Below are 24359 nucleotides of genomic sequence, written 5' to 3'. Positions count from 1 at the left end.
TTAAGTATACATCCTGTTCTGTAAAAGATCCTTTGAAAGGTAAGAAATTTAGAATAGTCCAGTCAGATTTTACTCAGTGTGGAAAGCAGAATAAGTGAAAATTAAGTGTATTACTAAAGAGCAAAGTTTGCAGCCACCACTTTGTTACAAATGTCTAATTTGTATCCTATAGTAAAGGTGTCTCAAAATAGTATTATATAATCACAAGCACTGGAATGTAGAGGCCAAAAATAAATTGATAGATGTACAGCAGGAACAATGCTATCTACACTGACTGGCAAGCTTTCACCACTGCCTCTTGTCTTGAAAAAATACCAGAACTCATACTGTGTGCACTAATTCTAGCTCTAATTCCACATCAAACACAATTATGTATCCTATTAATTTCTAATCAAATTTAAATTGTCTTTTTTACAGAGGTACTATGAAAGCATTAAAATAATTGTTGACATTTAACAATTAGAGATGAAAGACCAAATGACTGAGGTGTTCATTAGACAGTGTACAGTTCTTTCAAATGACAGCAAGAAGAAAAATCATGTACTGACTTCTCAAAAATGTTCTTTATGCAATCAACTCATTATTTCTTTCAAAGTTAAAATGCAGCTGATATGAGCTATTTAAGTCCTTAAAACTGCAAGTGAAAACGGGAGAATGCCATCCCCAACATTCCTGTATACTCCCTTGGAAATTTCCAAGAGCAGTAGGAACTCCAGTGCAGGCTGCTAGGCTGGCTGCCATGGAAACAGACAGTGCTGGAAACTGGGCCGTTTCCTTTAAATTAAAGTCTGTTACACAGAAAGCCTCGATTTCTTTTTGCCAACTTAGAACAGCTTTTATGCAACCAAAGTCTCTAACATGTTGGGCTTGAAGCACAGAGCAATAGATATTAACAACAGACGTTCTAGTTGCAGTGAAGGACTGCTGCAGAAGATAATTCTTTCTATCTATTGTATTGTGCATATTGTAAAATACAGTCCTCAATCAAAAGTTATTTATAATTAGTTATTTGGCACCAGGACTGTAAGATTAATACAAGTATAGGAGTAGCAGGGTGGCAGTACTGTAGGAGAGAGTATTTTATCAGATGGCAGGTGGACTACACAAGCAATCAAAGCATTAGATTTGTATTAAAATTATGGACTGACCTCACAACAGATTACAGAATTGCTAAAATCAAGCATCAACTACTTAACTACATACCTCTTTCAGTTGTTACCATTGCAACCCCAAACAGCATCTGCTTACACTTTAAAGTTTACATGGCATTTTCTAAACTGAATGTAATTTACACTAAGTTAATTTTGCAGAGGCAAATGTTTTGCATTCTCCTAAGTCATAAATGTTTCTCTCTGAACTCTATATGGTGTTGTGCTAAGTTTATATTAAATAACTCATTAAATGCTTAATTGAGACAAAGTTAAACTTTTCAACTAATGTTAATTGTTATGTGAATAAAACTGAAAATGTAATAAACTGTATGTTTTATACACTAGAGTAAAATAAAGAAAAGTTACACAGTGTGCACATCCGAGGAAGGTTCAAAATATGGTAACTAGTTTGCACCAAGTATTACTCATTTTGTATGTGTCCAAACCCAAAAATTTGATTATGTAGTGTTCCTTTCATTTGTATGGCATGTCAAAGAATGAAGGAAGATGAGGGAAAAGCTATGAAAATATTTGCTAACTGTAATTTGTTGGAAGTGATTCTAAGTACACTATTATACACATATGCATTACAATTGTACATGAAATACATTAAGTTTTTTGTACTCACCTCCCACCAGCCTGAAGACGATAATGTTCAATAATTTTAAATAAATAATTCAAGGAAATCTGACACTACCTAAAACTGTGGATGTGCTATTCAGGTTCAAAAACCTTCAGAATCCTCTTGTATGCCAAAGTAACCTTTAAAAAAAAAAGTCTCTTCTGCTTATTTTTACAAATAAATAAATAAATAAATAAATAAAAACACCTTACTCATTCTTTCATATTTTAATGTATTTTTTCTATTATTTTTTATGTGAATTTCTGCTAAGACTATATCTTTATGTATAAAGACATAATTTAAGAAAAGTAAAACTGTCTCTTGTTCATACTCATTTTAAGCAGTTACTCATAGTTCATTTCGGCATATAAATTATAGCAGTGAGACTACTGAGGGCCATTTCAGATAATCTCATCAGAGTTCTGGAGAGATTCTGGACCTCCAAATCTTAAAACTATACGGCAATGATTTAAGCTTTGTCTGTGAGCCAGTAATAATTGTACAAATAACTGTTTCTAGAACTAACATTATCAGACTGAAAGTAGAAAACAAAAAGCTAGATGGGAAAGATAGCTAGATGTAAAGTTAACATTTAAAACAAAAATATGAAGCATAACTTATTATCATCAGTTGAGAAGCTTAAATGACTAGGAAACAGAACAATCTGTATCATATCTTACTGCCATGTAATATGTTGCTTAGAAACAAGTCAAAACATGCAAAAGCCTCCAAATTACTGGAAGGTCTGATGGAATGAATATAGATAGATAGATCGATCTAAAAAGCAAAACCTGTATTTTCACAATTCTTCAAAAATGAAAAAAAATCACTACCACCTTGGGCAGAAAGTCTAAATAAACTGAAGCTTTCATTTCAAGCACTTTGTAAAATTGCATATATTCAGTATATTAACAATAAGTACATATTCTAAATCTGCAATATTCCTCTGATTAGTTTAGTCTTCTGATTTTATTTTATTTTATTATTTTTTATTTTTTTAAAACTTATTTGACATTTCCTCCAATGCTTCTGTCAGCCAAGAAATGTACTGTCAAGGGACTCATGAAAGTTGGGTTCACATTCTACATCTAGTACAGACTTGCTCTGTGGTAGTTTGGAGCATATTATATTGAATGATGACAGATTATTTCCAGGCAAGCCCTCTTGAGAGAAGGTACTACCTCCATTTTCCAGGCTCTTCTGAGGCACAGAAGGGCCAGCAAACAAAACACATACCCAAGCAGATCATCCAGGTCACAAGATTACACATCAATTTAAAAACAATGAAGAAGGTGGGTTTACACTTAAGTGCCCGATCGCAAACTGAGATGTATGCTATGGCATTATGTCAACTCTGCTATGCAGACAACATCAGATTTCTGTGGGTGCCTGCTCTGTGGATGATCGCTTCCAGTGACAGCAAAGTCACTACATTAAAAAGAACATCGCATTAAAAAGGCTGAGGTGTATAGAAGCGTTGTTGGATGCGTTATGAAAGGAAAGCAAAAATCCTCCAGCACAGCAACAACACAGACAGTGGTTTCAGAGTGTGGTTTCATATCTTAATGTGATCTAAGACCAGAATGCTGATGAAAAGACAATGAATGGTCTCTTCCTCTCTCCAACCACAGCTGTTCCTCTTGCATCAGTACTGGCAAAGGTGCAGGCTACCAGGTCAGTGCAATCTGGCTGAAAACTAAGACTGCAGAAATAAACAGTCTTCAGTGATACCTACTCACTGATCCAGCTCGCTTCCGGGTTGCATAGTCACAAATACCAATACCAACATAAGGAAGAAGCTGGCAGGGGTGGATGAGACTATGCCCACTTTTGGCAGCAGCAGTTTTAGGCCTAAATTCTGTGAAAGCTTTAAGAAGTCTTGGCATGACTGGAATTGCCATAGCAAGACTCCTTACAATTTCTGGTTATCCCTCATATCCTCTAATTGTATATAGATTAGATACAAAATCAAACTAATACATTGTAACCTTGGTTTATTAAAGTATTTAAGCATGTGTCTATTATAATAGTACTACCATCTACTTATTGTCTGTTCAAGTGTTATACTGAAGGAAAAAAAAAAGTGGAATAAGCACTGATTTACTTGTAAGACAACTCTCCCATTGTCATCAAAGAGACTGTTTATGGTAGAAAAAGTTAAGAATTTCAATACAGCCTTACAGGATCAGGATATTTGCTTCCTTTACTAAGTCAACACACATACTATTTTTTCAGCATCTTACTCAACTGTGTCTTGAGAAATACATCTGATAGAATGCCAGTGATGAGTGAGGACAAAACACCTCAAAAAAGCTTTTTTTTTTTTTTTTTTTTTAAATACCAGCAAAATCCTTAAGTATTACATGCTACCGCAGGAGAGCAGCAAAGGTCAAGAGTACCTACCACCAATACGCAACATCAATAGCAGGAAATCTGTTAAAAATCAATTCTCATTCAATATTGATTTGTTTGCATGGGAGGAAGGGAAGAAACCACTCCTACCTCTATGTGGTGATCTATTAACCAGATAGCATAAAGACATTTCCAGCAAGCACCTGAGAAGTCCCTGTACTTCACTCATTCTACCCTGTATCCTGTTTCTAGCACTTACCAGTCTCCAGTTCCTCCTAAGGCCATAAAATGAAAAAGGAATACAAATACATGAAATAAATTCTGCCTTAAGGTGGAAAATAAAAATACTTCCTGGTTAGTTTTTTTCCTTACAGTAACCTGCAGGCTACTAGTAGCTCTGAAGCTCAGACTAATATATGAAAGATAGGACCATACTGATTTGTTTCATCAATTTTATAGTCTCTTCAACAATTTTCCTGCATGGTCATACGCTCTTGCATGAGCTCAGCAATCTCTGTATCAAAACAATTCAGGGTACAAGATAAAATTGCCAACATTCACTTCACTCCTAAGTAGAAACCTAATCTGAAGCCAAAACGTATTCCTAATAGACACATTGTTGATGACTACCTCTTTCTTACTAACCATATGCACAAAGATGTCCTGATTTCATCCAAAGCTCTTCACCTGAAATTTCTAAATATTATGTCTGCTCACTTAAGATTAGAAGTCAATGCTTTAGGAATTTCTGTAAGAGTTGTTTAGCTATCATTGTATAGTAAGCCTTAGAGAGAAAGTATTTTTTATTCCTTGCTCATGCAAAAGGTAATTTTGAAATAAGAAATCTTATTAAGAAAATCTCATTAAGAAATTAAGAAAATCTTGTTAAGAAATTCTGTTTTCACAGAAACAGACAATATATCAGATTTTTTATTTTTATCTTTTTTTTTTTTTTTTTTTTACAAGAAAGTATAATAAGTAAGAGGATTTCTACCAATGCTATCACATACTTTAAGGGAGAGGGAAAGGGAGAGAGTTGGAGGGGAGGGGGGGGGAGAGAGAGAGCGAGCAAGAGAGAGAGAGAGAGAGAGAGAGAGGTCATTAGCATAAGCAAAGAAAAAAAATAATCCTTCTAATGTCACCTTCCAATGCATTTAGTATTTATTTGCTGAAGTCAGAGTTGGGATTTGTGTTTCCACCAAAACTCTTCTTCCCTGTAAAGAAATACCAAGCAAAAAAAGGGCTGCACCTAACAATACTAATTGCTGAAATAAGCAAACTATAATCTTAGGATTTTTATATTTATCATATCTGTGCAAAATAGATTAGGAATCAAAGGTTATGCCACCTTCTGAATTACATAGACCTCTACATATTTCATCCAGGACTCCTCCCCAGATTTTTTTTGTTTTAAAAATTTTAACCATACAGATGGTATTTGTATGTATTGTTGTTTCAGAACAAGAAACGGATGATGATTCAGGTGCCACTTTGCTAAAAACAGTCACATCTTAATTTGAATTAAAGAAAAAGAGAAAGAAATTTAAAAAAATAAAAAGAGAAAGAAATAAAGAAAAAGAGGAAGAATCCCACCATGAGCTAATTTAATATATTCTGTAAAATGAGAAGTGTTTTAAAACTATTTATGCTGTTTTTTTAAATAATTTATTAAAATTAACTGCAATCAAATTTTTCTAAATCTGCAGAATACCTGAACTACATGAGTATATTATAAACTGAAAAGGTTAAGGTCTGCTTTAGCGTTTCGTGTTTAAAACCAGTCACATTTGCTATGCCTTCAATAATTCATTCTACAATAAAGGAAATGCTTGGTTTTGCTTAGCTGTAGGAAGAAGAGCTGGAAGAGGAGATCCTGTAGTCCATTCATACTCTCAAAAAGAGGTTCATTATTTTAATTATTAGGTTGCAAAATTAAGGGAAGATAAAAGGAATTAGGAATACTCACTCGTGAAAAGTGAAAGCAGCAAATATGTACTAAAATAGAGAAAAGGAAGCAAAAATAGTGATTGTGGAAAACAATCACATTTTTTATGCACTGGATAAACTCCAGAACAGTCATGAATTTAGACTGTACGAGTATCCCCTAATTGTAGGTTTTTTCCTACTCTGACAGACCATCATTATTGTAATGCACATTCTTTCAGCCACTTGCTATGTAACTGACATACTCAAAAAAGACTGAAGACAAAAATGAATGTGGTTACTTATTAGCCCACCTACACTACCCTTTATGCTAGTGAGTTTTTTATTTTACTTATTTCTCCCCTTTTGTCTTGGTAGTTTGCATTTGTTAGCATTTTTTTTTCCAGAATTGTATGCTTATTCCTCTGTCCCTCTCCAAACTTCCTTGCCTTTCTTTGTTCATGCTGCCCCACACAGCTTCAGAGGTATCAGCAGCAGGTTTGAGTGAACCTGCTTGGGGTCAACAAGGCATCCACCATGAAAAAGAAGCCACTGTTGGCCCTTTCTCTCAATCACTGTCTTTCAGGTAGTACCTTTGTGCTTGTAAGGGAAGCAGAACTGTTCTGCTCTCAGACACAGTTGCATGCATCAGTGCTGTAGCTAAGTAATGCGTTTTTTTTTTCCTGTTTAAACAAACTGTCAGTTACTAAGTTCTGTAAGGAATACACGGTATCTTTTCACTATCTGAATTGTTATTAATTTCAAAATTAAGAAAAAAAACAAACCCTGCACTGAAATTCTGAGAAAGGCATCCTGTGTAGCAGGGATAGGAGGGGAAAGCAGTCTCGTCACAAGAACAAGGAAAAAGTCTCTGTATCACCAGACAACCCAATGATATCTGGAACAAAAGCCAATGCAGACTGCTGGTAAAGGGGTGAAGGAATTTTGTCTGCTACAAAATACAGCTTGGTTTTGGCTCATTACAAAGTTGGAGTTTGAGTTTTGATCTGCAAAGAGCCTGGGATGTTAACATGCACCAGCTAACAAAGTGTCCTCTGCAGGGCTGGCAGCTGACCTCCAGAGGTCTCTTCCCTCTCCCCCTTAACACAGGCCAGCTAGATAAATACCTCGAGCTAGAAGGAATGAGAAAACTTCCATGTCTCAGCAATATTACTGCCACAGCCTAGCAAATACTATAAATGTATGTTTCGCAGCTTTAAATAAAGCTCCAAGTATCCTCAAACTATTGACATTTTGCAAACTAATGCTTGTGGACTGCGTCAATTTCATGCACAACCAAAAAGCCATCATATAAGGAGATATAAATTAATTTGATAAGCAGGTATCTGGAAAGCAGGCTCAAATCAAATGTGTCAGGGGGAGGAGGGTATTCTACAAAAGCCTGTAGCTGAAAAAAGCAGTGCAATGCTGACAATAAGACAGCAATACATGTCTAAAACTAACGGCTTGTGGGGTTTTATTTTTAGTAGTGTTATATTTTATGATCATTGTTTCATTGTATTTATTTCAACAGTGCCATTTTGAAGCATTTTGTGCAATAGTTACAGAAAATTTCAGAGTCCTTCATGAATTTAGCACTACATTTTACTCTAAAGAGAGTAATCACTCATTTTTCTTCATACAATTCTATCAAGCTATTACCATCGTTATTTTAACAATCTCAGGTAATTTCTAAATTTAGCTTTTAGAGGGTAAACAATACCTAACTTGATGAACCAAAATAATTCTCGACATACAGTACGACACCACAAATACTTGAACTGAATATGCACAGTACTTCTGCATTTCCCGTCCCCAAGCAGCAAGAAACTAACCTTCCTTGAGACTTTTCTGGCTGTTCACCTCAAGGCATTCCTTCTTCTTCAGTGGCTTAACATCTCCTGCAGGTAAAATCTCGGAAAAGCCCTGTTTCTGCTTCTTGGAGCTATCAATCATGATGAGAATCCTTTAGAATGGCAACATCCAGCATAGGAAAAAATACTAGTAAATCACCAAGCAGTACACTGCTGCCCCAAACGCTGCTTCCAGTTTCTTTCTCCTAGCAAATGAGCAATTGCATCTTCACACAGGCAAAAGCAGCCATTATCCTTCGCTTCAGAGGTTGACCTGCAATACGCTCGGTCTGCTTTGGAGCCTGTAACTCCCTCAAACACCAGGCACAAAGCATGTGAAGCACAACTCCCAAATCCCCACCCCTCTTCTCAGACAACCACTCCCCCTTTTCCTTCAGTTATGCTTGCTTCCTCTGCACATTCATGTTTCAATACGCAGCTTGGTCAATCATCTGACAAAGAATGAGTTAAGAAGTTAAAAATAAATCCAGCAGTTGCTGAAGGAGCAGCATTTGCTGATACCTAAGACAAACACTAATGCTGAGGACTCTCTCTCTCCCTTCCCCCGCTGCTCTGCATGCTGCTGCAGGCAGTAGAAATATTTGATCTTTGCCTGACTGGCACATTCATTACTTATTAAGTTTCATTAGAAAACAAAGCTGCCTATTAGCATTTGAAAAAATTATGTTGAGGAACCTCCTCCCTGCCACCCCCAGCCTTGTTTCAGAGATTTATCTAGCAGACCTAAGTGGGAAAAGCCATTCATGATTCCCATGTGCTTCCTTCCAATCTAAGAGAGATTCTATTCCTTTTTGTAAATATTGAAAAAAACAAGTATTTTATTATTTTCCTTTCTATATTACAGTTACACTTCTCATTGTTCCCAGCAGTTTTAGGAGTATTTCCTTGCACAGCTTCTGATCTGCCATTCCCTCCAGCATTTTACATTTATCTCACACGAGTCATCAATTTCAATGTCAATCAGGAAGGTTTGGAGAAAGGGATCCCTCAAATTACCTGGCATGAGCCATACAGGAACAGAAGACTAACTCACATTTCACGTACCTAGAGCAAATAAACTATACATCATTTTAAATAGTCACAGTATGCCAAAATTAACTACAGCAGATGTATTTTCCCTTCCCTTTGGCCTAAAAACATCATTATACAGACTTTCCATATCCCTACTTTATATTTTAAATCCTTCACCATGAAATTATGAAGGTGATCTCCACTCAGAAAACACGTTTCGCTCTTACAGCATCAGATTTGAACAGACCTACATGCAACAACAAACCCCTGTTTCAGAACTGGAGACTAGAGAAAAATCATTTTGCCTCTTTGGATCTTTCTGCAAGACTAGCATCATTCAACACAGAAGAGTGCAAAGGTTCTTCACCTGAACAGTAAACTCCCAAGCATTTATGGTGGAGCTGCACAACAAGTAGCACCACTTGAAAGTCTCTGTTTCACTGTCTTCCTGCTGCTGGGAGGAGGAATGCCGGGACTGCTCCCATCTGCAGATGGGAAAGAGGTGTGAGCTTACAGGCAAAAGAAAAATTCCTGTAGCATAAATGATTTGAGGCAGCTTTCCCAGCCTAAAGATTTGTTGTTTGCACATTGCATGTTTAAAATTTATCAGCTTAAATTACAGTTTACTTATATACTAATTATAGACAATTCCCATACATCTGCTTTCACAGTGATTTTTTCTCAAACACAAGAAGAAAAATTACTATGGAAGAACTCATCATAAATCAAATGAACTTCCTCACTGCCTCCAGCCAAATATTAAGCATACGAAACAAAACTACTGTTGAGAAACTCCACATATCCAGAAAATAAATTCCGAGCAAAATATAAAATTAGGGTTCAGATTTTGGTCACTTTTTTTCTTTTCAAATTTTGGTAGTGGATTCTTAACATGTAAGTTGGCTTTAATGCAAGATTTTAGTGGAAATTTGCTTTGTGAACAAAAGGAAAGAAAATATTACATGCAAAAGTGAGCGTAGGAAAAAGATTCAAGAAAGCCGCTGACAAATGGCTAGCAATGGCATGGTGAGTAAGGTGGCCATGAGGCAAAGGCAAATAAATGCCTTTCTCAGGCACACAAAATACTGGTTTCAAAGGAAAATATGCAACAGCTAACAGCTTTATTCATATTTATTCTTCAAAGCAACAGAAGTATGGGAGTTAAAGTGCCATCTTTCACATTCCACACGGTTTGTATTATTACACTAGATTGCCAGTCACATCTTTTCTTAGTGTTGCATTAACAAAGAGTTTGTCATTTTCCAATACTGAAATTACAAACTGAGAAAAATTGAAACAAAAGTATCTTAATGTCCAGTAGTTAAAATGTGTAGTATGTACACAGACTTTCTTTCAATTCTACTTTTAGGACTTAAATCATTAGGCATATTTTAAAGATTGTTCACAGCACTTCTGTGTTTATACACATTTTAATGAAATTGTAATATTTAAATTAAATCTGCTGCAATTTTGCAGTTGTAAATGTAACAGTAGTTCATCTAAAGGTTTCTTTCTAGAATGCAAATAAGTACTTTTTTTTTTTGCCTTGGGAAAAAAGAAAATGCTAGCCCTCAGTAATAGCTGAGTACAAAATGAATTTTAAAAATATTAAAATATAATATTAATAATATTAATATTTTAATATTAAAATATTAACTTTTCATCCAATCCAAAACTAAAAGATTTCCTTAAGAGCAGTGCTATCTTATTCCACAGTGCTATCACCCAAGCCCAGTACTTGAAAAATGTCTCTTGCATTAGGTTAATAAAGGAAAGACCCTACTACTGCAAGTAAAGCTGGACACAGATCCATTGGAATCTGACTTGGAAAACAGCTGAGCTGACAATCAAATCTCTTAATTTAAAGCCCTTTCCTTCAATTTTTATTTATATTGAATGGCACTTTACTACAGGATTTAAAATTTTATTCAATGGCAAAGTACAGACTTCACAAGCAGAAGTGGAGTCGTTCTGCTTCTCTACCACAAGTATGTTTTGTTATTTTTAGTAATACCATGTTACCTGAGAGGAGTGAGTCACACTGCTCTCAAGAAAAGAAACAATACAATCCAATCTACAGTTTGACAGAAAAGTCTTTTTTTTTAAAAAAAAAAAAAAAACAAAAAAAAAACAACTAATTTTTCTAGGTGAACAGCATTTGAAGAACTATTTAAGTGTCTTCTGCAATTTTAAGAGAGTACCTCTCACTTTAAGACTTTGTGATAGAATCTGTTAAGCAAGAAGTATCGATACCACAGCTGCTAAAGATTCCAGGAGAGTTATCTTGTATAAGAGAAGAACCTCCTCAAACAGCAGAGGAAAAAAAAAATAAGCAGAACAAATGAATTGAATCCACAAATTTAAAAAAGTTCTATCTGAAAGAGGTCACATTAAATATGAAATAAATATATATATAGGACTGTGCCACTTGATAATAATACTTTTCTTGAAATCCTAGTAAATTTCAGAGTTCAGAGAATGCAGGATTCACCCACTATCTCTTCATAATGTCAGTATTTATTTTCCAATATCAGCTGTTTCTTACAAAACAGACGTACTAGTCTTACCAATGAAAAGTTACAAAAAGGAAACATAATTAGGCTGTTTTATTAAATATTCACTGAATAACACAACTACCAAATGAAATGTCATGTATCTGTTTGAAATTGCCAAATGTCATTTAGTCCTACTGTATACCAAAGAACATTTAAGAAGTGATTAAGGTGATAGTGGTTTCCCATTCATTTTATTAGAAAGACAACCTGCACAACTGCAGAGAGAGACATTTTGGAGGATGTCAGTAGACTGCAGATTCACACAATAGCAATACATTAAAAAAATCTATTTTTATGGCTATAGTCTAACCCCAGACCAGGTACAGATGCAAGCCATGTTTATAGTTGTACAGTCGGTGCAGGGGCTGTCGGTGCAGGGACAGACATCCAGATGAAGCTAGACCGATTTTTTCCTGTGTGCTTGCAAGTGGCATGGGTTTAGTGCAGAAAATTCCTGGCTTACAGAGGGATGGAGAAACCTTGAGGCTAGGTAAATAAGAAATCTGAGTAAATAAAAAGAGATTCACAGGCTGAATCTCCATGGTACAGTACAGTGCAAAGACGCATGGATTATCTCTGAAAAACATCTTACGTGGATACACATCTTACGTGTTGTGTTTTATACAGCACAATAGAAACTGTGAAAGCTTGAGCAGACTAGAGGGAACAAACGTTAAAGTGGCAAATTTGCCACAAAGGTGGCAAAAGAAGAATAATCTGCTAACAATAGAAAAGAGTGAAGGGGAAAGAATGACTGGAAGGAAAAAGGTAACTGGACACTTCATGATACCTTTGTATCGCAGGGAATCATATTAGCAATAACAAAAAAAGTGAAGCAGTTTTGCTTGGAAGAACTACTACTATTCCCTGTACATGCTGTATTTTCAGCAAAAAAAAAACACACTTTTAATTTGCATCAAGTTGATTTGTGTTCATGTACAACATTTGTGTTTTAATTTGCATCAAGTTGATTTGTGTTCATGTGAGTCTAATTGGATGATTTCCACAGGTCCGGCTCAACCTTATTATTTTGTATTACTGTATTATTATAACCTAGGACAATATCCAACTTCTTGAGTACAAAAGAGCTAACGACTCATATAGGACCAGTGGATTGTGTCCTAAAAACAACTCACTGCTAGTCTACAGAATGGACATACCACAAACTGTTACTGCTCTATGCTACTCCATTCATTTCCCTTTTTGATTTTTAAATCATTGCAGATGGCATTTATTTTTTAAAAAAATTCTTCATTACATTGTCATCTCCTAAAGTGACTACTACTTGGAATATTTATTGTGTTCTATATGCAAGTGGTAACCCAGCTTTCAAGAATAATGGAAAAGCATAGCTTCATTCTAAAGCCAAATTACACCTTTGCCACTGCCAAAGGAGATGTTTCCAACTTCTCTCCATTTTTCCCTCTCCCTCTTCTCTGTCTGTGTTCCACCCCCAGCTCTAGCCACACAATCCTCTTGCCTCCTTTGTACTGGCTCTGGTCTAATCTCACAGTAACCCAATTCAAATAGTTGGCCTGCCAAAAAAACCAAAACCAAAAACACATTAATTTTCTTGCTAGGAAATTATGCCATTAACCAGTTGCATTGGCTAATCCTGTAACTGGATGTACACAGGAGCCAATAAAAGAAATGCACCGAACAAATAAGGAGTGGAAAAGAAGGTAAGATTGGGGACCTCCACTTGTTGTGAAACTATCAACTGTTTTTAAGTGTCATTTCAAATGACCATCCTCATATTTCAGTAACAGCAGTAAGGTAGCTTCAAGCTAAATGAGTACTAACACAGATCTTCTTCTGTACTGACATTTCAATAGACAAAACCCCTTTTCAAATAGCTAAATTTTCATCTCATCTTTCTGCTGCTGACTATACTTAAATACAGAATATTTTGTAATATCTGAAAAAGAACTACTCATTTCCAAAGTAAACGTTGGGCGTATAACCTCTCTGATCTAAATACGTACCTGTTTCCAAAGAAGTATTTTCAGCAGTACAAATAGCTGGATCACACTGAGGATCACACAAAATCCACAATGAGCTAGAAACAAAACTGTGGCTAAAACTCAGGTTTCTATTAAACACCAAAACACAACCATCTCTTACAGCTAAAAGACAATCGTAAGCCACATGCATTGTATCTATCAATTGCAGGTTTAAACTGGGGTACAAATAACATGAGTGGATCAGAAATGGAAGCTGATGTAAAAGATACATGAGGTGCTTTTTGTTTTGATATAAAATACATCTCTTAGAATTTGCGTTATATTCGGAGGGTAGAAATACCTCTCCTTTTAATTTCAATTTAAGTTGTATATATTGCATGTAAGTGGGTGAAATGAAGAATAAAATGCTTCAGAATGGAACATCTCTGTCAGTTAAACGAAAACCAAGCAACATCTAATTTAATAAGAATGTATTGCATAGTGTTTTCATACACACTTATTTGCTTTTAATCTAAGGAAAGTGGTATTGTTCCTTCCCATCCTCCTGCAACACAGACTTCCAAGTGCTCTGCCAACCTTCAGCCTATAGAAAAAGCATTATTTAGAAAGAGGAATTGCCTGCTTGAGGTTCTCCAAAATCACAAGGTACAGGAAGAAACAATGCAGCTACACCAGGCTCCCCACAGTGCCTGCCTGCCTGCCACTCGGCATAGCCCTAGTACCTTTTTACATCAATAGCCTGGTGAGCCAAGCACTAACAGTGTGCAACTTTAACCTCGTTAAACAAATAACTAAGCAACAACTGCTTTAAAAGTACATTCCAAGTTGTCACATCATATGGAATTCATTCTTCTGCAATCACGTGTAAAACCCACTACAGATGAATTTAAACTCTAGACAAATAAATAAATAAACAAATAAGAGCAGAGGTAGGCATTTAAGCTGTTTCACTACCACGAGAATTTGAAGTGGACAAAAAAAATAACTTTGGTAATGTTCACTGTCTAAATGAAAGATTCCCCACCATTTTGCACCCATGTATCTGCATCTAGATAAATACACATATAAAAATGTATATATGTAAAAAAATACATAAAAATAACTATTTTTAGATAAATACTATTTATATGCAGTTTTAACTGGACATATACACATTTAACAGCACATAAATTTATATACCTATATAAAAGTATATCATACATAACTTTTTAAGGCCAGTATTCAGTCACCCACCATGCTATCTATGATTTGCTAAGGGCTCATGTAATAAATTCTGCACATCACGTACCAGTTTGTTTGAACCACCTTACCATCTTGTAGTGGCTGTATCACAAGCTAACATTTCAATGATAACATAGGCAGCTAGGATTTAATTCTAGGAATTTAAAATAATTATACAGTAGAATTTAAACTTAACATTCGTTTCTAGCTATGCATGTAGTTATCCACAAGGAATTTCAGGAAAAAAAAGAGTCAGAATACATCAGTTTGATCAAGAGATCTCTTTAAGAGAAAGCATACTTTCCATATCTCCTGTAATCAGTCAAATGCCAAGCCCTCTAACAGGATTTTTTTTATATATACCAGATGACTTAAATTGAGTCAGGCACAGGTCACGTCTCCCATCTTAATCTCTTCACAATAAGCAGACAATTAAAATAAAAATCTATAAATCAAGCTAAAATGACAGATTGTTTGTTTAGAAGTTTACCAAATGGAATGACCCTGCTGGAATTCTTTCATGTAGCCTGTGAAAATGTCAGAATATATTCCATTTAAGAGGTCACAGTCCCTAGAGAGCTCTGAGTTTTGGCCTGTATGTCTTTTCACATGCTTTAATATTTGAAAATTGTTCCTTGTAGACACTGACTGATGCCCTGGGAATGCTAGGATTGTGGGAACTGGCAGTACCAATGACAAAGACAGACTTACTGGGAAATTAGTACCTACTCATTTTGCTCTCTCATCTTATACAAGATAAGACAACACTCAAATTTTATGGGGGGAGGGGGGAGGCAAAAGAATCCTCACAAAGTAATTTGTTCTTTCTGCTGACATCATGTCTTAAAAAAAAACAAAACAACAAACATACATACAAATATATATTAATTACAACATCGTGTGTTCTTACAACGGATTCTTTAGTTGAATATTCGTACTGGATGTTCCGTGGACTATTAAAACTTAAAGGAGTGCGAAATCACAGAACAGCTGAGATCTTGAGATCATCTAATCCAACCTTCCTGTTCTAGCAGGGTCAGCTGAAACAAGTTGCTCAGACCTGTGCCCAGTCGGGTTTTCACAGATCCTACAACCTCCCTGGGCAACCATTCTTCATTTATAACTTACTGTATACATCTCTATAGTACATACAAAATACATAAGCATACACATATGCACATACAACCTATGGTATTACATACATACACCTCTAGAGTGTACTTTCATGAATTGTATATTTCATCTAGGTTTGTATTTTTATAATGCAGTTCATTTTTTGTTGTTGTTTACTTTTTTACTTTTTTTTTTTTTTAACTTTTTTTTGCTTCATGTTTTTTTACTTTTTTACTTCATGTTTTGTTGTTGTTTACTTTCTTTGCAGGAGGGCTTTGCTGTTAATCATATCTGTATGCTGTTTTCCAGATCTCATTGCTTACAGCTTAGTGACTGTGAAACTTTTAATTTCAGGTGACATTTCCAATTATTTTCTGTGCCACTCTGTTACTTTAATCAGAACTAACTTTTCCATTTGTTGTTCCCACTATTCATTTTTCTCTACTTTGGTCTCTCCAAACTATCTCAAGAAAGTAACTTCTATGCATGGTAGCCTACTCTGTACCACTAGGAGAGAAAAAAACATGCCTAATCAGAGAACTTAAAGTGGGAAAAACTGACGTAGATGAACGCAAGGAGAATATCCCAAATTTGACCCGATTCCCTAGCATCAAATTTGCAGCTTGAAATCTATTAAGTGCAGAGAGGATTAAGAATTTGTTCAGAAGCCGTAAAGCTATGCCAAGAATGTATGATACCAGTGCTACTTAACAAGGGAGTGAAAGATAAGAGATAACAGGAAAAACAGTATGCCCACAACTCTTAGATGCCGGAAAATTTCCCCTGGTGCGTCAAGTTTATCTAAACAATATCATTAGGTTAAGTGTAATATAGATTTAATTTAGTTATTTTGAGAACTGTCTGTATCGCAGGTGGCTCCACTGATCTTTTAGGACTACGCAATACACACCACTTGGATTTTTTTATTATCTTCACAGGAATTCACTACAGTTCCCCCAACTCCTATAGGAGCTATAGTGGCCCTATAGGAAGCTGCCGTTCTCATCTGACTCAATACCTTAAGGTCTTGGTTGCTGAATGATCTTGTTCTTATGCAGCCTAAGACACTAATTTCATAAGACTGATTTCTTTTAGTAGGGATTTTTCCAGTCTTGCCTTTTATGTAAAGATGTTCAATGTCCATCAAAGTTTTTATCCTGACAAACCATCCAACACACTTCTCTCTTCTAAATTAGCTCAATTCTCCTGTAAAACAGCTGCTGGCCATTAAAGATTAATGCACAAGATCTAGCAGGCAGCCACAGTAGGCACATCACCACCTCTTCTACCCTCCTCCAGCACAAACTGGACAGTTCAACACAGAACCAAATGCAACCCTGTATTTAGCTACTCCAAGAAGCAGACACCCACGAGCAACACGGGGCAGAACTCTTTTGCCACACAATGCAAAGGACAGAGCATGTGCACATGCACAACCTGTTTACAGCCAAGACCAAGAGCTGAAGTGGGCTGATGAAGTGGTAAAGGACAGTCAATGGCCTGTATAGGATGCAACCAATTACTCATTTTACAAGAACATAACCGAACACTCATCTGCAGATAATGACTGCACAAAAGTAATTTGCTGTCTCTCTTTCAGAAACCAGTAGCCATTGTCACGTGAAGGCAATTCTGGCACAATAGGATAGGTTAGGAAGCCACTGGAAAGCCAAGAGAGTTTGCTATTACAGGCAGAAGCTAGAAACTTTTGGCTCTGCTGGTAACCTTCAAATAACTCCGATTGCACAGCTCCTGACAGTAAGACCTTCACACCTTCCTCTCCCAGTCCAAATGGCATGCTCACCAGTGCTGCGAAAGTACTAATTCAGCATGCAGATGGCTTTGCTCTGGCAGTGCTGCTTCTCTTTAATGGTATCCGCATGTGCAATCCCTTCCCACCCTTTGGCTCTGGAACAGCAGGTTGGAAGGCTGCATACAGCACCATCCCCATCCACCCTCCTGCTGTTAGCAGTAGACAACCTGTCCTTCCCTCCTTTGCCACCTCCTGTCTCTCAGACAGAAGCTTGTGAAAGTGCGGTACAGTGTGTGGGCAGCACATTGTTCTGACTAGTACTTCAGCTGTGCCATGCTGCCTGCCTGCTACTATTGTAATTCTTCCTCCACTGCAGTCCAGCTACACAACACCTAGTCATCAATTTTCTTTCTCCCACTCCCAAAGAGCCTTATTTGTGTCACTTTTCTCCTCCCCCAGCTGCTGGCCTTCCTAAGGACACAGGCAGCCTGACACAGATGAGTCCTTCCAGCTTCAAGCACAGGTGAACTGTACACAACCAAGTATCCTGCAGACAGGAATGCAAACCAGGAGCCTCTTAAGACTACAGCACTCTGCTTCTCAATCTCCATTTACATGAGCAGTCCAACTACCATGCCACAGCCATGGGCTATACACCAGTGGCTGCTGTTAAGACTGCCAGAATTACAGGTACATCTTCAGTATCCACTCACCAGGGACGAAAATCAGGAGCACTGAAAACGTAACTTTCGCTGCTTTCTGACAAGTTGAACAAGAACTGGCTTCCAGGGAACAGGCATGATAACTCACTGCAATCAACTGAGTAAAAGTTTACACAATCAATGCATTGTGCATATTGACTAATTATCCAGAAATAGATGCAGACTAATGAGAAACACAAATTTAATCAGCAATTCAGTATTCCCCACAGCTGTCAACCTGAAAACAGTTGGTCAAATTAAAAGGGAAACTTTAAAATTGTAACAATCTAGAAGACCACCGTATAACATCCTGGAAAGATGATTCTCTGTTATTACACACAAACACATACACTGAGTTATTACACATCAATACATACAATGTTTTATAAACAGTTTATTGTTCTAATCCCCCCAAATTAAAGTAAATGTTTGCTTGATGGCTCCATTAAAGTATTTCAGCCCTGCAATAAAACTTTTATCTAGCAAACCAACTTGAAAACTCCTATTACTTGCCTTACAATTAAAATATGTAACATTAATCAGTTAGCTTTTCTCTTTCAGAGTCTTTTTGTAATGGAATGAATTAAATTTGAGAGGACAAGAATATTTTGCTGCTCTTCTCTCTCTCTCACACTCCCCGAAGAATCTACCCTTCTGTCTTTATTCAGGGAGTAAACTCCTGCATTTAGTAAATGGCTGAAGAAGCTTAAGATGCTCTTTCCCCCCCAGCTGCTTGTCATTGGCCCTCTACTAGAAGATACAACCCCTTCAACAGAGCTGGTGGAGCACGTAAATGTTTCTTTGTCAATTCAAAGGACGACAGTTCCAGTGGAGGTTAATCTGCACCATGAGATTTTGAAACAAAAAATATTGAGCTATGCTCACCTGAACCATAATGCTAGTTTTGCTGTATGATTGATTGCTGGAGACAGACTGGGCAGGGGAAGGGAAGTAAACTGTAAAAAAAAGAATGAAGTAGTAACATCTCAAACTCACCAGGCACTTGCCTGCAATTTCATTGCATGTTTCTGTTACCCTGCTGTAATTGCCGCCATGTAAAACCAAACCAAACCATAGACCTCACACACTTGTAGTGTCAATGACAAAGCCTGAAATACAGTTTTTATACTGACTTGGGGAAGTCAGCTTAACACTATGCAGAACAATACTAGAATAATTCAGCCTTCCACTGGACTACTGCCAAAAGTCTCCCTTAAGTAAACAAAGGTTAAGGGATAACTACCAAAGCTCACAGTAATTATAATGCTTCCTGCATACAATTATTCAACAACAAAAAAAAACTTATATATTCCATATTTTTCTATTGAATGCCATTGTATTTTTGTGTACTGAAGTCTCATATACTTACAGACTTCATAAAACATTGACATGTAAAAATACTCCAGAAGAAATTCAGTTTTGGATTTTCTTGTCAAAATAGTTAGTAAGTATTGAAGCTACTTTTAGTATGAATACATCAAATTCACATTTTATTTCTATGATTTTTCTATTGACTTTCACTATTTCTACTGAATTTTAGTCTGGATTCTCCTGTGAACCAAAGTGACTAAATTGGAAATTACAGGCGGGCAACAGTTTGGGTGCTCTGGAGGACCACAGTGCCCACAACTCCGATTGTTCTTTTAAGAAAATAATCGGAACACAAAATAGACATTTCTTCCAGGAATACAACCATTATAAAGTCAGATATAGTCTGCTCTTCCCCATAAGGACAGGAAAAGTACTGGGATGCTCTTCTAAGTACACTTCAGAATTTACTGAAAGCGTAAATCCTGAAAAAGAGTATCCTGCACTCTATGGCAGGATGCTTAAACAGTATTAGAAAGATCCATAAAACCGAAAAGGATGGGAAATTGCACTGGTGCCCATCAAACACTTGTTTATTGTGTCTACCAGACTATCCCTCCAAAAAAAATGCTCCTACATTATGAATTCTGTCTCTTCTGCAGTTCTATTTCTTGAACTTTTTCTTTTTTAAAAATCAATACGCTTATGCTTACTATTGTCTTGAAAACAATTCTGAACCAGATGACTTAGTCTTCTAAAAAGACCTAGATGATGTGAGGCCATGGCCCATTACATGAACTTTCTACGATTAAACTTTGTCAGAGAGGACATTAAAATCTTTGTGGGAGGCCTGATACTTACTCCAGACAAATGCCCCAAAGGATCTTAAGTAATAAGAAGAACTAATAAGAACATCCTAAGCAATAAGAAGAAAAGAAACAACTGTCTGATATGGAAGAACTAAAAATGAAATGCTCAACAAAATTTTAAAAAATAAACAAATTTCCCACGGGTATAATTACACACAGGGAATGCATAAACCCACTACATTCTCTTCTTAATTAGGTTTATGAGTTAAGTGTTGGCATGTTTAGTCTCATTATAGAATAGCTTTCTTTAAACATGTATTTGTGGTGCTTCCTTGACAAAATGGTAGAAGGTTGTGAGCTATCTTATAACAAGCTTTTGGTACAGAAAAACAGTTTATCAGTTGGACATCAAATAATAAGACAACAAAAAGCAATGTCTCCCAAGTTACAGATTTGTTTTCTTACAGAAAATAATTCTTAAAGATACAGAATCAGAATATTAATAAATTAGCTGCAGATCCCTTAGTTTAAAATACTTTATTAATACATTTGTTAACACAGTATTCTGTATTTCATGATCTTCATACACGGACAAAAATAAAGAAGCAATTGTAAAAGTCAAGCTCAAGCATTTGAAGTAGCAGTTATTCCACATTTATTTAAGCTAAGTGTAAGTCTCTCTGCTGTCACATTTTCCCTTAATTACATTTGTCTTTCTTGGAGTACTGCGGGTACACACACAAAGCACCACGGACTTGCATAAACAGAGGCATCTTGATCACAGACACCATTCTGTGCCTTTCTGAAATGGAGAATACTATGACTTGGACCTGTCCCTAGCTATTTGATATACGTGCAGCCCACTAACATGTATCCCATTTTTTTCTGCTTTGTGGGGATATTCAGATAGCTGTCCTTCTTATGAACTAATGCTTGTACCATTACAACTAAGTTTATGAATAACTTACTGTAGTTAAACTGATTTAAAAAATTACTGCATTTACATATGTTCAACATTCCCAATACTTACTACAAATATTACAAAACATATCTTCATTATTATGAGACACATAAGAAAACAAACACAACAGAAAAGGTTCCTGCCTTCTTCCAAATACAAATGAGCCTACATTTGGATTCAGACCTAATTCTTCCTGGTGTCTACTGTAACAGTGGAAACACCTTTTTTCTAAGTTGCAATGCCAACATCAACAATGAGAACAGATATTGGAAAGATTCCCGAAATGTAAATCTTATTTTTCTTTCATTGTTCAATCTTAAACTATGTGGTGAATTAAGCTTTCTAGGATACAACATGAAACTTCAATTCTGTACTATTTTTTGCAGAAAAATCTGTTCTTGGTAATTTTCCCTTTTTGCCTAGGATTAACACAACTCCTTTCAAAAATATCCTATTAATACACCTCATATACTATCTGTGGCTTAAAAATATAAATTTCTCTATTCTATATGCCTCAGCAAAGTACTCCAGTTGGAGTTTTAAGATCATGACAGGTGAAGACAATCAGGACAGATTTTATAGCAAGCAATCACTGTAGCACTTTACATAACGCGGGTTGGGAAAAGCAAGTGAAGGCAGTCAATAACATTATTTGAAGAAAGCAAACAAACTGCATTATTCCCATTGCATACATTTAAGCACCCCAGAGTAAAGGAAAACAGTCACTTTTGCACTCACCATTCTTCCGTTCGTTGAGGGGAGGTAAGTACTGACTGGGCTGCAAGGAGAGTTCCTTGAACTCATGTGCAACTGCTTCGCTGTGAGGACTAGGAGCAAGCCGAGTTAGGGAGCCAGAGTCATCCTCAGCATCCGCTGTCCCCAGGTGATCCATTGTGTTAAAATTGTCTGGAGACAGGGAGAGCAAGTGGTCTCAATCACACTACAGTTGATAAAAACTAATGAAGAAAAAAAAAATCATGTAGACACATTACTGCCGGCTTTTGGTCAGTTCCTCTGTACACAAAATTCTACTTTAAAATGATAAATACATTATCTAAAATTTTTCAACACAGAGCACAGGTTTGCAAAAATGCAGTTAAGCAACATATTTACATGCAATTCAACAGTCATTTGGTTCTGAGAAGCAGGACAGTTTCTCTGCCAGCTTTACAGAAGACCTACAATGCCAACTTTCAGCATGGATGTCCAGAAGGTCCCGTGCACTACCTTCTAGCACGTGACACAGACAGTTTGTCAGTGACATTTCTTTTTTTTTTTTTTTTTCAGTAGCTTTTATTAGGGAATGCTGAATTAACATATAACATACAGACAACTTTTAATTTTCTTAAACACTCCACAACTTCCCTTAGGTTTAATAATCAACTTTGATATTAATTCAGGACTTGATACCACCAAAGAACCATATAAGAATTTGTTAATCTTTAATCTCTCTAATAAGGAAGGGTTGTTGCCATGAAATTTTTCAAATTAATACTAGCCACTCATTGTAAAATAATCTACAGACTGGAATATAAACCCTAATTTATTATTTATTTCCTTTCTATCATTCATGTAGTACTTAGTTGGCAGTAAGAAAATACAGAAGCACGGATTACCGGTACAGGCTTTTCCTAGCTCACAGAACTCTATCAAATCATTAAAACTTCATTAAAATCACTATGGACTTCAAAGAAGTTCATCACTTGATTCTTGGAAACATAAGCAATACACAATAAGGAAAATTAATGAGGATACATAAAGCCAAAAAATGTCTTACTATTGTTAAATTGTTTAGTTATAGTTATTTTTCTTCAGAAACACCACTGCTGCCCATACTCAGCCTTAAACTTCAAACTTTAGGTCTGCACAGTATAAATACCTTATGTGTTGGGGTGTACATTTAAAAGCCGTTAACATGCAATCCATATTTCAATGACAACAACCAGAATACATCAAGTGACATTTAAAAAAAATTAAAGATGACAAAAAGAATAGTCTATACTACAGAAAGGGATAAAAATCTTTTTTGCTGAAAACACCAATTTGAAAGTAAGCAATATAACCAGTACTGCTTGACATGTACTTCAGTAAAACAATTATGACGGTTAAGTGCATATTTTTCATTATTTTCCATAGTTACCAATTGGTGCTTTCACATTAAATGAAGACACATTAACTTACTGTTATGCAAGATTTTTTCTTTGTTCTTAGCTTTTTAGAAGAGTAATTTACCCAGCTCTCATTTGATTTACTGACATTACACTCTCCTCAAACTCCCACTCACACATACAAATTAAGTACATTATTAACCAAGCAAGTTTCTTCAGAACAGAGTTTAAGTGAAAATTTAGCTGCTTATCTGCTTGTAATCGTGGCATTTTATCCACAGTGTATTGGCTATGAGTTACACATTGGAGTCACTTTTCAAAGAGATCAAACCACATTAGCTGTATTCACTAATTTAAATCCATATGAAAAATAATAAAACACCTTGAATTAAAGGTTTAACATCTGTTATATGCTGCATGTTAACTTTTGACTCTATTCCCTATGACAGATAACTAAATATCTTGCTTTAAGTTAAGCCGATATAACTTTTATCACTTCTACAGCATGCAGATAAATTAGTTTTCGTTAATTTTAGTTCCAGGATTGTGTATAAATGTGGCTCAGTTATCCTGATTCAACTGAGCACAAGGCAGGCCTGAACTACAACCCATGTCAAATGATATCCCTCATTGCACTGCATAGTAACTCCAAGCGACTTCTTACACAAAAAGCATTTTGAATCTGACTGAATCAGGTGAGAACAGCCCTTTTGGAGGTCACCTAATGAGCCCCTGCCCCAGAGTACGGGCTACCAGCTGCTCAGTATACCTTCTCTTGGTAAATTCTGAAAATGAAATTCCACCACCTTCAAGGAACCTCACTGAGAATTCTCCCTCTGCATCCCCCTCTTTGAAAGCAACTTCTGCTGCTACCTATGACTGCTGTTTCTTGCTGCTTTGCTGTAACACGGGACAATACTGCTGTTTGTGCAT

The 24359-nt window shown here is 36.2% G+C and overlaps 1 protein-coding gene across 18 annotated transcripts in view; it reads right to left on the bottom strand.

The window, feature by feature from the left end:
- The window catches only part of MRTFB (myocardin related transcription factor B), an 89461-nt gene that overhangs the window by 43781 nt on the left and 21321 nt on the right, over positions 1-24359 (bottom strand). For 10 of the 18 annotated variants that reach the window (XM_068699224.1, XM_068699240.1, XM_068699237.1 and 7 more), the window contains one exon: positions 22057-22274. In XM_068699224.1, the coding sequence (XP_068555325.1) occupies positions 22057-22210 (154 nt within the window). In that variant the 5' untranslated portion in view covers positions 22211-22274. Of the gene's footprint in view, positions 1-7883; positions 8242-19125; positions 19150-22056; positions 22275-24359 lie in introns of those variants that run through there. The other 8 variants (XM_068699227.1, XM_068699235.1, XM_068699236.1 and 5 more) reach the window with 4 other exon arrangements.

Source organism: Anas acuta, chromosome 15, assembly GCF_963932015.1.
Source record: "Anas acuta chromosome 15, bAnaAcu1.1, whole genome shotgun sequence".
NCBI classification, from domain to species: Eukaryota; Metazoa; Chordata; class Aves; order Anseriformes; family Anatidae; genus Anas; species Anas acuta.
The sequence above is the reverse complement of the archived record's forward strand: the minus strand, read 5'-3'. Positions and strand labels throughout refer to the sequence as shown.